Source organism: Sceloporus undulatus, chromosome 1 (genome assembly GCF_019175285.1).
Source record: "Sceloporus undulatus isolate JIND9_A2432 ecotype Alabama chromosome 1, SceUnd_v1.1, whole genome shotgun sequence".
In the NCBI taxonomy this organism is placed as follows: domain Eukaryota; kingdom Metazoa; phylum Chordata; class Lepidosauria; order Squamata; family Phrynosomatidae; genus Sceloporus; species Sceloporus undulatus.
In genome coordinates, this window is record NC_056522.1 from 369,550,520 (window position 1) to 369,567,571 (window position 17,052).

Consider the following 17,052-nt stretch of genomic DNA (forward strand, 5'->3'; position numbering starts at 1 on the left):
TAATAATAATAATAATAATAATAATAATAATAATAATAATAATAATAATATTTGTATCCTGCCCCTCTGAGAACAATCAGGGCGGCTAACAAAGTTAAAAATACACAACATATAAAATCCCTGGTACCCTCCCTTCCTTAAAAAAGTATTAAATCCAATGCAATACTTAAAAAACAGGACAAACAACAACAACAAACAAACAAACATACAAGTTAAAAACTGACCAGACTGGGGTGGGCAATGTCTGGGGCTAAACAGATCACCCACAGGATCTTCATACCCTCCAACATTTCACAGATGAAAACTAGCATAAATGTAGTCATGCAATATCAATATTGCCAAAGTTATTAATCTGGAAGAACATGCAAGCTTGGAGAGGCTGCAGCAGTTTGCTTTTGCCTGATTCCACTGGGAAGGGCAAGACACACCTCTCCTCTCCTTGCTACTGAGTTAATTGAATACAAACTACTTTTGCACTTGGAACAATGGACTTTATCACATGGGGAAAATCACGGGTTTAAACATAGATTATCCTGTGCAATCGTGCAATATCGCAATCGTGATTAGCATTTTCACATGACGTCACACAATTAAATTGTAATTATCCTGGGAATAAACAGGCCATAAACAGCCACAAATCATTCATGTATAAAAATGTTAATCGTGATTGCATGATTTTCACGGGATAATCATTGTTTAAATCCCCCTATTTTCCCCATGTGATAAAGTCCTTAGTTTGCAGCAACTGGAGTAATGAGGACAAAAGGGGAAACTAGGAGGAGAAGAAAGAAGTGGGGCATTTGAAAAGCAAGTGACACCATGGCATGAAAGATGAATAATAGGGACTGTCCCTGCCAAACTAGGACAAATGGAAGGTATTGACCTTCAAGGCTGCACCCAAGTGCACCCTCATTTTGCCATGTTTTTCACCTTCTTTGCGCCATTTTTACTTTCTTACTTAATTCTGAGTTATTTCCTGTTGGAAAATAGCTTCTTGTGGACCTAAAAAAGCTGGCAGGAGGCAACAGGGTGAAATTGCCACTCAGTGTCCATTAGGCATTTTTTTAATGGGGATGGGGAGCCTGGAAGCTCATGCAGTCCACACTTTTCCCACCCCTGTATTTGTTCTTAACAAACTGAGACAGAATTTTTAAGTGTCAAGTGAGGACAAAAAACGGTCGCCCGCTAGCCGGGCAGACCGTTTTGCCGCTACGAGCGGTGAAAAACTACAAGCCCCAGTATGCACTGGGGTTTGCCCCGGCTCCCTATTGGTGCACGGGGGCGGAAGGGGCGGCCCTTCCGCACCGTGATGCTCTGGGAGCCGGGCTCTGTGGTCAGAGCTCCCGGTCCTCCAAGGCAGCCCATTGGTTGGGCTGCCTTGGAGGAGGAGCTCTATTCTACACGTTGCAGGGGGCGGGGCTTAGGCCTATATAAGGCCGTGTTGCAGGCCCCGTCCCCCAGTCGGCACTTGGCTTCGCACGGTGCGGAGCCAAGCAGGAAGGGTGGAAGACAGGAGAAGCTGTTTGATTTAGCAGATCCTGACCTCATGCTTTGTGCCAACCCTTACCAATTGCTTGCCAATAAAGTTGTGGCCTTTCTTCCAATACGTTGTGTTGTGGTTATTTGCAGCAGCATCTGAGGCAATGTCTTTTTGCTTCGCACATTCATCTTACTATATCGACTTGAGGGTGGACAACAGCAACAACAAATCTGTTATAAAGACACTAATAATAGGGAAACAGACATTACACTATAAGGAATTTACCCTTCACTTCCTTCCAAAATTTGTTGTTAACTGCCCTTGAGTGGTCTTTGATTCATGGCAAGCCTGTGGATGAGACACCTCCAACCCCCTGTCCTCAGCCTCTCTGATCAGGTCCTGAAGGCCCATTCAGGCCCATATCCTCCCTCATTGAGTCTAAACATTGGGCATGTGTAGGGTTGCCATAGCTGAGGACCTCCAAACCGGGACAAATGTAGGACACGGTTCAAAAATGTAGGACTTTTTTTTTTTAATTTCCTGTCCAGGAAATTAAAAAAAAAGGTCCCACATTTTTGAACCTTGTCCTCCTTCTCCTTCCCGGCTTGGGAGGAAACCTCGGGCTGCTCCCAGGCCGGGAAGGAGCGTGGGGGCCGCTTGTCATCACGGCCATCGCCGCGGTGGCAAGCGGCCTCCTCCTCGGCCTCGCAGAGGCCTTGGAGGACCCCACAGACGGAGCTCCGACCGCGGAGCCGCTTCCAGGGCCTCCGGAGGGGCCTGGGAGAGCTTCTCCCATGCCCCAGAGGCCCTGGAAGAGTGCTCCGCGATCACGGAGCTGTTTCCAGGGCCTCCGGAGGGGCCTGGGAGAGCTTCTCCCAAGCCCCAGAGGCCCTGGAAGAGTGCTCCTTCTCATGATGTGGCCAAAGTACGACAGCCTCAGTTTAGTCATCTTGGCTTCCAGAGATAATAATTTATTTATAGCCCGCCCAATCACAAGGAATCTGGGCAGGTTGCAACAATAAAAATATAGAGAATAAAATAAAATACAAAAAATAAGTAAAATACAATAAAATAAAAGAGAGCGATGTTAGTTACAGTAAATTCACAGTAGGCCTGATGGAAATCAAGCCTGTCTTTTTCACTCCCTCCTAGGTCTGATGATGACAGTTGAGGCGGAGGGAGGGCTCTTCTTCTTGAGGCAAGAATATGATTTCTATTAAATTAAATTTAATTCTTCTCAATAATTTAAGAGAAGAATTGGTGGACGGAGTGACATAAGTCACAGTAAATGGGGAGAGGAACTAGGTAGGGAAGGCCTGCCGGAAGAGATCCGTCTTAAGAGCCTTCTTAAAGGCTGTAAGAGTAGAAATGTCGCAGTTCTCCTTTGGCAGGTCATTCCATAGCTTCGGAGCTGCGATGGAAAAGGCCCTCTGGGTGACTGAAGTTAGCCTAGATTTTATTGGCTGAAGTAGATTCTTCCCTGAGGACCTTAGAGTGCGGGACGGACAGTACGGAAGAAGGCGTTCCCTTAAGTATTCTGGACCCAAACCATGTAGGGCTTTAAAGGTAATCACCAACACCTTGTACCTTGCCTGGAAACTAATTGGCAGCCAGTGAAGGGATTTCAAAACCGGTGTTATGTGATCGTTACGACGAGTAACTGTAATTAACCTGGCTGCCATGTTTTGTACAAGTTGAAGTTTCTGAACTTAGGCTTGATTGTGTTAGGACTCATTTGTGTCTTCTTGGCCATCCATGGTATTCTCAATACTTTTCTCCAGCACCTCATAACAAAAGTGGAACATGGAAAGAGGAGACAGAAACAGGGATATTTAAAAAGAAGGTGAAAAAGTGGGACAGTTGGAGGGCATGATTGGAGAGCTGCCAACAGTGGCCACATACAGGTGGAAATAGTACATCAAGAGAGTAACATCACACTCATGGTATTACATAATAATTGTGTATTAGTCAACTGGAACACTGTGAAACTAATATGTAAAAAATGAAATATGAAATTATTGCAATGTGTAGATTCACCGCCTGTGCAACGCAGCTTCCATAATCTTCTGGATCAGACACAAATGGCCAATTTCTTCTGTGGAGGAAGTTATACATGTCTAAGTTGCTAATAGGACCCCAGACATAGTTAGCCCACAGCCAAATTTTGTTGGAGGGTTGTAACCATGAGGTGCTTAGCCCATTGTAGTATCAGGGAAGATGTCCCACTATCCACTAAAGTTGTCCACCTGAGAGGTAAAAGGTAGTGAGTGAGATAAACCAGTGGTCTGATTTAATACAGGTTCAGTATGCCTTATCTGGAATTCTGGAATCAAAAATACTCTTAAATCCAAAACTGTCTGCATGGGTGGCTGAGATAGTGACACCATTGCTTTCTGATGGGTACATAAATTTTGTTTCATGCACAGTCCTGGGCCCACAATTTAAAAAGGATGTGGAGAAACTGGAGTATGTCCAAAGGAGGGCCACTAAAATAGTGAAGGGTCTGGAAACCATGTCCTATGAGGAATGACTTAGGGAGCTGGAGATGGAGAAGAGAAGGTTAAGAGGTGATATGATAACCCTGTTTAAATATTTGAAGAGATGTCATATTGAAGAGGGAGCTAGCTTGTTTTCTGCTGCTCCAGAGAACAGGACCTGTAACAATGGATGCAAGCTACAGGAAAAGAGATTCCACTTTGACATTAGGAGGAATTTCCTGACAGTAAGTGCTGTTCAACAGTGGAACAAACTCCTTCCTTGGAGTGTGGTGGGGTCCTCCTCTTTGGAGGTCTTTAAACAAGGCTGGATGGCCATGTGTCAGGGATGCTTTGATTGAGGCATGGCAAGTGGTTGGACTGGATGGCCCTTGTGGTCTCTTCCAACTATAATATTCTATGATTCTATGAAAATTATTAAAAACATTATGTATAATATACCTTCAGACTATATTTATAAGTGTATATCAAATATAAATGAACTTCATGTTTAGACTTGGGTCCCATCTCTAAGATTTCTCATTACGTATATGCAAATATTCCAAAATGCCCCCCCCAAAAAAAAAATCCAAAATATTTTTGCTCCCAAGCATTTCAGATAAGTGAAACTCAACTTGTATAACACAGTTTCATAAGTATTACAAGCTCAGTGCACATTACTCTTTTAAGCAGTTGTTACATATCTCCAAGTCAGTACTAATTTACAGTGATTTTATCATAAGGTTTTCTTGGCAAGATTTATTCAGAATTGTCATCGCCTTCCTCTAATGATGAGAAAGTGTAACTTGCCCAAGGTCACACAGTGGGTTTCTGTGGGTGAGCGGGGATTTGAACCCTGGCCTCTCAAAATTCTAGTTCAGTACTTAAACCACAATAGCACACTGGTTCCCTACTGTTGAGCAGGAACTGCTCAATAAACTGTGAACACTACAGGTAATTTTTGGTCTCTTTCTTGGCTAGGCATGTTTCCAATGTCTTCCACCACAGAAGAACCTGAGAGTCACCGGAAGCTGAACCACTTGCTCAACTCTGTGACCGATGCCTTGGTGTGGGTCATTGCAAAGAGCGGGATCCCTTTGCCACAACAGACCACTCGCTTGGCAAATTTGCTCATGTTGCTTTCACATGTCAGACACGCAAGGTAAGGCCATCCTTTAGGGTCTTGTGGATTCTCTTTAAAACCTGTTAGCATTTTAAACTGTGGCCAAGAATCCTATCACTTCTCTGAGCTCGTTTTAGATGCCCATTTCTGTTTTTCTCTTTGCCTATGAAATCTTTCATTGGAGTTTATCACACGCAGGAGATCGGGAGTTTATCCCGTGAATATCCCAGAAAAATCACATAATTGTACGAAACAATTTCACACGATGTTGCACAAAACCCATCATTAAATTGGTCACAATGAAGCATTAATGCACATCTTTTTACTTTTGGGATTTCAGTGACAATGCTGTTCTGATATCACTTTATTTGTGCAATTGTGTGCGATAATCATTTGCTCAATTACTCCCCATTTTTGCTTTATTTGCGGCATGCTTTAAATGCACTTTAATCTTTCTTTAATGCTGAAATTAGCTCCAGTGTGATAAACCTCATTGAGATTTACGTGATGTGATGGCTGATGCATCCAGACAAGATGTATAAAGTTTAGTTTCCTGCCTGAATGTCCAGGCTGCCAAATTCACTAGTCTTGAAAGGCAGATCTTTCTGGGTAGTGTATTATGGGAATTATAGTCCAAAAGAGAAACTTTTCTAGGTTCTGAGAAAATCCTAATTTCATATGAAATGAAAGAAAGGAGAGGCTTATGTCTATTTATTTGGGACTAGTTTTGAATATGTTCCTTGTTTTTGTTGTGTGTCTTTAAGTCATTTCCCACTTACAGCGATCCTGTTACAGAATTTTTCTTGGCAAGATTTGTTCAAGGGGCAGGGATTGTCTTTGCCTTCCTGTGTGGCTGAAAGAATGTGACTTGCCCAAGGTTACCCAATAGATTTCCATCGCTGAGTAGGGATTTGAACCCTGGTCTCCAGAGTCTACATCCAACATTCAAAACAATACATCATACTGGTGTTTCATAACCTTGTCAAAAAAGCTTTAATGTTGCAGACTGATATGGAAGTGACATGTGCTGTGATTCACATGTACAAGTAGTCACTTGATGCTGCAGTCTTTAAATGATTAGCATCCATCTGTGACTTGGCTTTTCCAGTCCATGAACTCAACCATTGCATTGGGATGTGTTTGTATCTATATACAGTGAGCCCGTGCCATACATAGGCTCATTCTAGGCAGCTTTCAGCTTACGTTGAAGCTGCCCATCAATGAAAACAATGTTGCACGTGCACACAGCACGCGCATGCAACCACACTGTGAGCCCAAGGCCCATTCTTTCCAATGGGGCTTGAGCATACCGCTTTTTTGCTTTGTGCGGGGGGTGGGTGGGTCCAGAACGGTTCCCCCATGTAAAGTGAGGCTGGACTGTACAAATCTTAATAAGTGGGAAATAATGATGGTGCTGCACTGAGACTCAACCCCATATGTTCTTCCTTTTTGCATTGTAGGTCTACAGTCATTTACATTTGAGTTAGGCAGTGCACTTTCACTTCAGAAAAGTTTGTGGATAACATAAAGGCTGTGCTTCAGCCAGAATCGACTACAAATGCGTGAATTTCTGTTGCATTTTAAAAATAAAATGAATGAGATAACTGTTATCTCTTCCTGAAGCATTAAACCTTCACATTCAGAATATTTGCTTAGAAAATAAAAGGCCTAGTTCAAGTTGCTGTGATATGGCCCAATCCCAAGGCCAGCAACGAAAATACCTCCCACAGCCCTTCCAGGAAAAAGAAAAAGTATCAAGCTGTTTTATGAGAATAATTTATTCTCTCTCTCTCTCTCTCTCTCTCTCGTTTTGTTTTTGTTTTGTTTTTTGCAGTCTCAGACTCCCAGCATCCCCGGTCATTGGGTTTCATTTTAATTCAGATAATTTTTTTGGCCCAAAATGGCTGAAAAACAGCAAACCAACAGTCCTGATAAACATCAAATCACTGTTCCTGGAATGGTAGTTTGCCCTTATGTGCTCCCATAGAAAAAGTCTGACCAGAAATGAGTTCTCATTGCAATTTTTGTCTGGTGTGGTCCACCATGGAGTCAAAAATCGTCTCCCTTCAAACTTTGTGTATGTGCTAGAGCTGTGGTAAATCACCAGTAAAACAATAACAAGTACATTTCTGTACCTCTTATCAGTGCACTTAAGCACTCCCTAAGTGTTTACAAAGTGTAAGCTAATTGCCCCCAACATGCTGGGTACTCATTTAGCAACCTCAGAAGGATGCAAGCCTGAGTCAAGCTTGAGCCCCTAGGCTGGTATTGAACTCACAACCATAATTCCATTGCTATGTAGTGTCTCCCAATCTGATTTCCACTTAACTGGGCAGCAAACACTACCCAAAGGCTCTGTTCAAAGCAACTGATTGATGGTCCTTCCCAGAAGCATCATTAAGGGAGTGCAAGGGGAGCGGACCACACTGGGGGTGTCACAGTGGGATGGTACACCCAGAGGGACTGACGTGTCTACTGGGCAAGTGAGAAAGGGTGTTGCCTCCCTTTCCCGCTCACCCAGTAGCTGCAGCGGATCCTAAATGGGCCCTCCAGAGGCCACAAACTTCCTACCTCAGCAGTGGCAGCTGCTTGGAGGTCAGTGCCTTCAGGTCCAGTGCAGCTGCTGGCAGATCAGCCATGCTGGACATTGAATGAGCACTCCAAATGTCACATCACCACCCCGTCAGCAGAAGTTTGGGCAGCTGAGCAGCTGGGGGGGGGGGGGAAGAAAGACAGTTTATCCCCCCCCCCACTGCACCAGGAGACACCAACCTCAGCAGCGCTACTGGTCCCACCCTTCCTGTGTGCTATTTCTAGTGAGATAGCCAAAAGCAAGATCACTGCTGCCATTCCCCCTCCTGTCAGATCGTTCATGCACCAGTCAGCTGCTTCTCAATTGACAAGGGAAGAAATTCCCATTGATCACAGCAGCTGTTGCCCAGGAAGTGAACATTAGGGGACTTTCATGGTCCCTACATTTCTTCTGAACTCTAGAATAGATAGGGATTGTGAATACAAAATGATTACAATTGCAAAACTCTGAGTCACACATTCGTAGCTGCCTTAGTCTTTATTTTATTTTATTTTTTGCCTACCACCTAAATTATAGCAGTATTACTTTTGGAAGAGCCTTCCATAAATAGACAGCCACAGCCAAGAAAGCCTTGTAGATTTTCTTCGTACGCCTTCATGGAAGAAATATGTTGGAGAAGGCCATGGTGGATGGTGTTTAAGATGTTAGGGCCCGTTACAGACGGGCTCTTCCGGCGCCCCCATCACGTGCTAGGGGTTGGCCAAGGACCTAGCGTCCAAACCGGCCTCACCCCTAGCACGTGATGAGGGCGTAAAGATGGCGGCGCCCTATACACACGGGCGCCGCCATCTTTACGTGCTGGATGCATAGCATCCGCACATCGCACACCAGATGTGATGCTGCGAGTGCGTGAGTAGCGCCTCGTGGCGTCTCATCCGGGGCAGAAGAAGAAGCGCCATTTTGGTGCTTCTTCTTTGCTGCGTCCGGGAACTGTGCGGTTTGGATGCTGCGGTTCCCAGACGCAGCAACCAGCAGCGGCGTGAGACTGCCCCTTCTGGGAGGTCTGTAACACGCCTAAGCCTGTATTGGCCCACTGAGCTGGAGAGGCAGGGCATCCCAGGAAATACAGCACTGGATTTTGGCTGAGATCCTATATCAAGGAGATGGAATCTAACTTTACACTCATGGAGTTATGTGATGTTTGTGCATGGGTGAACTGCAACACTGCACACCTGATTGTGCAAACATGCACAATTGCAATCTGTAAGTGTAGTGTGCATGTATAATGCACAATGGCACCTGATGTACAAGGCATCACATGTTCCCCTCTGCTTTTGCTACGTCAACTGAATATGGCACTTGACTATGGCAAATAAATAAATAAAATAGAACCACATGTGTAATGGAACATATATGTGCATAAGTCACTAATAGGATGCCAGCCTATTTTTATTATTTTGATCCAGCAAGCTAATCATAGAATCATCAAATCATAAAGCTGGAAGAGATCCCAAGGGCCATGCAGGAAATCCAAATCGAAGCATCCCCAACAGATGGCCATCCAGCCTCTGTTTAAAACCCTCCAAAGAAGGAGACTCCACCACTCTCCAAGGAAGTGTGTTCCACTGTTGAACAGCTCTTACTCTCAGGCAACTCCACCTAATGTTGTGCTGGAATCTCTTTTCCTGTAGCTTTCTTCCATTGTTCAGTGTTCTAGTCTCTGGAGCAGCAGAAAACAAGCTTGCTCTATCTTCAATGTGACACCCCTTCAAATACTTAAATAGGACTATCATAGCACCACTTAACTTTCTCTTCTCCAGGCTAAACTTCCCCAGCTCCCTAGGTTGTTTCTCATAGGGCATGGTTTCCAGACCCTTCACCATTTTGGTCACCCTCCTTTGGACACGCTCCAGTTTCTCCACATCCTTTTTAAATTGTGGTGCCCAGAACTGAACACAATATTCCAGGTGGGGCCTGACCAGAGCAGAATAGAGTGGCACTATTATTTCCCTTGATCTAGACACTATACTTTTATTGATGCAGCCTAAAATTGCATTGGCCTTTTTAGCTGTCGCATCACATTGTTGACTCATATTCAACTTGTGGTCTACTTGGACTCCTAGATCCCTTTCACACGTAGTTTCATTCAGCCAGGTATCCCCCATCCTATATCTGTGCATTTCATTTTTCCGCCGTAAGTGCAGTACCTTACATTTCTCCATGTTGAATTTCATTTTGTTAATTTTAGCCCAGCTTTCTAGTCTATTCAGGTCATTTTGAATATTGATCTTGTCCTCTGGAGTATCGGCTATTCCTCCTAATTAGGTGTCATCTGCAAATTTGATAAGTATGCTCCCAATTCTTTCATCCAAGTCATTGATAAAGATGTTGAATAACACTGGGCCCAGGACAGAGCCCTGTGGGACCCCACTGGTCACTTCTCTCCAGGATGAAAAGGTGCCATTGTTGAGCATCCTTTGGCTTCCGCCGGTCAACCAATTACAAATCCACCTTATTCTTACATTTTTATTGTTGTTGTTGTTTTAAGTTGCTATAATCTGAAGAAAAAGTTTCTCTGTTTTAGTCTTTCCAAAACACTTGAAAGAATGCCAGTTGTTTGCTGAACACAATTCTCCCCAGCAAAAGAATAATTTGTTTTAGCAGGTTACCCATGATTCTTCTCTGTTTTTAAAAGGGAAATCTCATGCACAGCCTCTTAGAGCAATTATTTATGCTTTGATAGTGATGAAAGTCCACTCTGTAACTGTGTTAACATGTTGACCTGGCACTGGAAATTTTATCATTACTTTTTAAGTCAACCCATTAAAAAGATTGAGTCATTATGCAGAAGTCGCCTAAGGAATATTGATTTTTCCAATAGTGAAGACAGGAAACAGAGCAAGCCAGCTTTTGACTTATTTGATTCAATAATAATAGAAGTTACTACTCTTTTCATTAACACAGTTTCTGTCTGTCTGGAGATACTTTTATAAACTGTGGACTTGCAGAAGCACTGTGAATACATTAAGGGCAGTTTTTGCTTCAAACAAACTTGTAAGGTGAATGTAAAAACCTACTTTGGCCAAAATGTTCATTGGCATTACAAATACTCCCCTTCTGCTTTATCACTTGTATGAAGAGTAATGAAGTGTTAAAATAATCATGTTGGAAAGACCCAAATCAAGTTAAGCATCATGTTTGAAAATGGCTTTAAATACCAGCTGTGAGGTTTTTAAACAGTGGTTAGATGGCCAGATGGTTAGATATTGCTTCAGCTAAGTGGTCCCTGCATTGGTAAGGGACTGGGTTAAATCAGTGATTCCCAAATTTTGGTCCTCCATGTGTTTTGGACTTCAACTCCCAGAAGCCCCAGCCAGTTTGCTCAACAGTCAGGAATTCTCAGAGCTGAAGTCCAGAACATCTGGAGAACTAAAGTTTGGGAATCACTGGACTAAATGGCCCTTGAGGTACCTTTCTGGTCTGTCCTGTAGTAAAGTAGAATAAGCATAGTAGGAGCTATATACACAGCAAAATGTGGGAGGATAACATTAACTGTGACACTTGAAGGAACACTTCTCTATATACCTAACCAAGAATTTAGGTCTCCTATGTTTCCCACTTATAGAGGTATACATTCTGGGAGAACATGAGACACAGCCTTCTCTGTGGTGGCACCCCAGTTCTGGAATATCCTCCCCTTGGAGGACTGATTACTGCCAGTGTTGGTATCGTTTTGGAGCCAAGTGAAAAACTGGCTTTTTAAAATTAAAGCTTTTGGGCTTATTTGGCTGTCCATGTGCTATAGATGCACTACTTTAAATTGTGGTAGAATTCAGAGACATACAGCCATATTAGTCTGGAATATCAGTATGCAAAGGGATCTTGTAGCACCTTTAAGAATAACTATGGAGATGAAGTTGTAGCATAAGCTTTTTGTAGGTATGAGGAAGTAGACCAAGGGGCCGTTTAAAGCAATTCCTGATTTGTCCTTGCTCCATTTTGGAAATCAATTCCAAAAGGTCCCTTGTTCCCACTGTGAAAGGGGATTTTTTTTCTTACACCTGTGTAATCGTGCTTTTTTTGCCACAATTGTTGTTCCCACTGGTAGTGCCACTTTCAAATTCCCCCGTCAATCATATGTGACGTCAGCGGCAGCCTGGGCAGCCTGGCTTGGAAATTTGGGGGAGGGGGAGGATGAGAGAGTGTAACAAGGAAGGGTCAGAGCAGGGGGGAACAAAGGCAATGGAGGCGAGGTCAGGGAAGGAGCAGACCAGGGAACAAGAGGGAGGTGAGGCCGGGGAAGGAGGGAAAGCTGAGGAGGCAAGGCTGGGGAATGAGAAGGAGGTGAGGTCAGGGAACGAAAAGGAGACGATGCCGGGGAAGGAGCCAGGGACGGAAGATGAAGGGGAGGACTATGTTTTTTTTTTTAAAAAAATAAAATTTATTGAATTTTTGATAGATTGTTTTTGCAACTACTTGCAAAGTTGCAAAATCAATCTATCGCATATTCGATCAATTTTATTTTATTTTTCAAAAAGTACAGAAGGCAGCACTGAAAAGTTGGATCTGTCAAAACGGAGGAGGGATGATAAACATCCCTCTGCCATAGTCCCTCCACTCCAGAATGAATCAATTCTGATCTGTCGTTCCCACTTATTGAACTCGCTTCAGAATCGATTCTTCTGAAAAGGACCGCATAGAAACTACTCTCTGAAAAAAGTGGTTTTGCTTTTGCCTCGCTTCATTGCGATTGCAATCAATTGCACCAGGAACAGAACCGGTTTCAAATGGAAACGAGGGTTATATAATTTGATTGGCAATTCACTGTATTTCGTAGTGTGAATGAGCCCCAAGTCTACAAAAGCTCATGCTACAACATTTTCTACATCGTTAGTCTCAAAGGTGCTACAAGATCCCATTTGCATACTGGTATTTTAAACCATGTTAACCAGTTTTAAATTGTTTGGCTTTTAATTGATAAATGATTTTAATATATATATATATATATATATATATATATATATATATATATATATATCTTTTTTTTATTTATTTAAATTGCTTTTATTGTAAGCCCTGAGATCTTTGGATACAGGATGTGATATAATATTTTAAATAAATGAATGCCCCTAAAGTAAGAAAATTTACTTTAAATTTACTGGGGAAGAAGGCTGTAGCCCAGCACTCTTTGCTGTGATCATGTTCTGCCATCAAAGTATGTTTCCACTCATGGGAAGATTCAGAAACACATTAGAAAAGGAAGTCCTTTAATCTTGGCAACACCATTCTTCCTTGTTTATGCTGAGGATGCTAAGTCTGTAGATCCAATTCTACATGGCTAATGTTTGACACGTGATTGCTGTTTTGTGCCAGTTATCACTCCGTGGTGGGGAGTAAGTTCACTGTTCATTTGAGTCTTCAGAGAGGATTGGCAGCAAGATGCATGAGAACAGATGGATCAACCATTAAAGGTCAAACTACATGCAGTCGGTTCAGCATGTATTTAGAAGAACTGCTCCCTCAAGTGGTAAAAGCTGTCATCTTAACATAGCACATACATGTTTACATACATTACACTTAGTGTGCTTTCTTTCATGATTGGTCTTGGAAGGTAAATGTAAGCCTAATTTGCAAGTCAGATTGGTGGGCATGCAGCTTTGAGGAAGGAAAAATAGGCTTATTGCAGGGTGAGTGTGAAATATAAAGCAGAGGAGACATGAGTAAATGCTTAGTGGATGATGAAGTTTCTGTTCGTTTTCAGGAGCAAATAACAGTTGGACAGGTACACTTTTTCATGTTATTGTCCTCATATTGCACTTTCCACTCTGACCTGGTAACAACTGTTTGAAAATATACAGCATTTGTGCGTTTTCTTCAGCATTTGTTGCTTGTTGTCTGCCTTCAAGTCATTTCCAACTTGTGGCGACCCTTTCATGGGGTTTTCTTGGCAGGTTTCTTTGGAGGGGGTTTGCCATTGCCATCCTCTGAGGCTGAGAGTGTGCCGCTTGCCCAAGGCCACCCAGTGGGCTTCATGGTCGAGTCGGGATTGGAGCCCTGTTCCCCAGAGTCCTAGTCCAACACTCAAACCACAATGCTATGCTGGCTCCTTCAGCTTTACTTTCTCTCTATTGTATTAGTCCATGTTTCTCTATACAGCCCCTGCCCAGCCACAGGGAATAGAAATAACCAAAGCACTCTGCATGGGCTAGCCTACATGTTTAGAAAAACTATGTGACGCAGCCTGTCTTGGGAAGTGGAGGAATTAATGCATTTTTGAAAAAGAAATTCCACACCAAAAACTTCCTGCCCCTTGGAGTAGGAAACGTTTATTTCTTGAGATTGTCACACCTTCTAGGAAGGCTAATGAATTCTCATGCCTTCAGACATCTTTCCAGTTCCATCAGGATAAGGTTGTCATGATGCGGGACATCACATGCTTGTCCTGAACAATGACATAAGACATAAGTTGTAGCCACACTGCAGAATTAAAGCAGCTTGACACCACTTTGACTGCCATGGCTCCATCCTGTGGAATCCTGGGCTTTTTAGTTTGGTGAGGCACCAAAGCACTCTCACAGACCAGGCTGAATACCTCACCAAACTACAAATCCCAGGATTTCACAGAATGGCGTCATGGCAATTAAGGTGGTGTCAAACTGCTTTTTAATTCTGCACTGGATACAGCCATCCATAGTCTTCCTGGTGTTTTTGTCTAATTTGACACAGAAAGTGTTGGTACAGCTCTATACGCTGGCAGTGGAGTTCTATTCCTCCCCTCAATGTCCTAGTAAGTGTAGTGTCTAGATCAAGGGAAGTAACAGTGCCACTCTATTCTGCTTAGGTCAGGCCTCAAATGGAACACTGTGTCCAGTTCTCTGCCACAATTCAAAAAGGATGTTGACAAGCTGGAGCATGTCCAAAGAAGGGCAACCAAAATGGTGAAAGGTTTGGAAACCATGTCCTATGAGAAGAAACTTAGGGAGCTGGGTATATTTAGGGTGCAGAAGAGAGGTTTAAGAGAGGATGTGATAGCCATGTTTAAATATTTGAAGGGATGTCATATTGAGGATGGAACAAGTATGTTTTCTGCTGTTCCAGAGACTAGGGCATGGAACAATGGATTTAAACTACAGGGAAAGAGATTCCACTTAACTATTAAGAAGAACCTCCTGATGGTAAGAACTATTGAACAATGGAATATGTTTCTGCTTCAGAGAGTGGTGTAGTCTCCTTCTTTGGAGGCTTTTAAACAGAGGCTGGATGGCCAGCTGTCGCAGGTGCTTAGATTGTGTATTCCTGGATGACCTTTGCAGTCTCTTCCAGCTCTATATTTCTGTGATTCTAAGCCAATTAAGGAATAACTCCAATCATTTCCATATGGAAAATGAAACTACCTTTGTGGCCCATGTGGATGCTAAACTGAATAAAATAGGAACAGATCTTATGGTCTTCTCTTTGTTTCATTATTTTGTTCCTCTTCTCTTTCTTCTTTTTTGAATTGGAGAGCACCTAAGCAAAATCTCTCTCTTTTGTAGAGTGGTTAGCATTAACGTGCTGTAGAAATGGCATCAATATATCTTTTAGCAATGATGTGCAAATTGGAGCTGGGACATGGCTGCTGGTACTGGAAAAGTTGAAACAGTGCACTCAAGGATCCCTCAAAAATCAGAGCATCTAAATTGCAAGGCTAGTCTTACCATTAGCCAGAATGAGGCATCTGCCTTAGACAACAACTAATATGAGTGGTTGTTGTTTTAGGCATTCAAGTCAATCCTAATTTATGGCAACCCTATCATAGGGTTTTCTTGGCAATACAGTGGGCCCTTGGTGTCTGCTGGGGGTTTGATTCCAGGATGTTCCATAACCTTTTATGATCTATGCAGTCAAAAACTTGGCTATATTCTATAAAGTACATGCTGATTTTCTTTTGAAATTCCTTGGTGTGCTCTATTAACCACTCTATGTTTGCAATATGGTACCTAGTGCCTCTTCCTTTCCTCAACCCTGCTTGAACCTCTGGGATTTCTCTATCCATGTATGGTTGGAGTCTGTGTTGCCGAATTTTGAGCAGAATTTTGCTTGCATGAGAGATTAGAGTTATGCGTTCCCTATAGTTGTTGCAGTCTTTTGTGTCTCTTGTGTATGGGGAGGTATGAATAGTTTCTATCTGTTCGCCATCATTTTGTTTTCCATATCTGTTGACATATGTAGGTTAACACTGGTGCTGATTCTGTCAGTGTGATGGAAGCAGTTTGACTGGAATATCATCTGTTCTTGGTGATTTATTTGTATCCATTTCTCTAATTGTAGCTTTCAATCTCTTTTTTAGGATTTGGGTTCATCTCATATGGTCTTTGATCATGTGTCCTTCATTTTGTTATCCTTTTATATTGTTTTTCTATGTTTGCATCAAATGTATTTTTATTCCTTTCCTGGTCTTGAATTATGTTATTTTTATTGTCATAGAGTATCCCAGTTCTTGGGTTGAATTTCCCTTTGATTTCCCGGATCTTGTGGAACTGATCTCTTGTTTTTCCCTTTTTGTTGTTGTCCTTTATCTATCTGCATTGATCATTGTAGTATTTGTTTTCTCTTTTTGCACCAGTCATTGAACTGTAGCATTCATGGTTCTGAGTTTGTTCCTGTCTCCCTTTTGGTCTGCTTCTCTTATTTCTTTTACTGCTTTTAGTGTTTTATCTGTCACCCATGATTCCTTCTCTTTCTTTTTGACTAGTGTCTGTCTGCCTTCTTCTTTTATAGCTTCTGACCATAATTCTTCTGGTTCATGGTCTATTGTATTTAGTAGAGCAAATCATTTCCTTATATTATCAATAAATTCTATTGAAATATTGTTTAGATCAAATTTTGGTATGATGAACAGTTTTGTTCTCTTCTTAAATTTTACTCTTATTCTTGATATAAGTAATTCATGATCTGTACCATAGTCAGCACCTGGTATAGTCTTGGCCAAAAAGGGACATTGGCTCTTACCTGTGATATGTCCATTTCCAGTAGATAAGACCCCACATCCTGTAGTTTGGTTTATGCTCCTCCCACTCACTCCAATAGGCAGGAAGTAAAAAGAAAAAACCTTCTGGTGACCCCACGTGGTGGAGCTAACCCTAGAAGGCCAGTCTTGTCCTGCCTATTACTCCTGTAGGATGTGTTTGCTGTTGCTCTGCAACTTCTTCACTACAGCCACTCCATTCCTTTCCTTCTCTTCGTTTCTCTTTCTGTCTTGGAAGCATAAAGAAAGACTTAATATGGCAAGAGCTCCCAGGATTGGAGAAAGGTCTTGGCTTTGCCAATGACTCTCCCTCTCCTCCAGAGCAGCCCCCTTTCATGGTGGGAGCACAGGAGATTTCTGCAAGCAGCTTTGCAGCACATGGGAGCCGTGGGAACAGATGGTAAGGGGTATCCCCTCCATGTCTCTGTTTCTCCA

The 17,052-nt window shown here is 42.6% G+C and overlaps 1 protein-coding gene across 2 annotated transcripts in view; it reads left to right on the forward strand.

Annotated features, from left to right (window-relative positions):
- Positions 1-17,052, forward strand: part of ESR2 (estrogen receptor 2) — a 62,475-nt gene that overhangs the window by 42,971 nt on the left and 2,452 nt on the right. For both annotated transcript variants that reach the window (XM_042446647.1, XM_042446648.1), the window contains one exon: positions 4,936-5,116. In XM_042446647.1, coding sequence (XP_042302581.1) covers positions 4,936-5,116 — 181 coding nt within the window. The remainder of the gene's footprint in view (positions 1-4,935; positions 5,117-17,052) is intronic.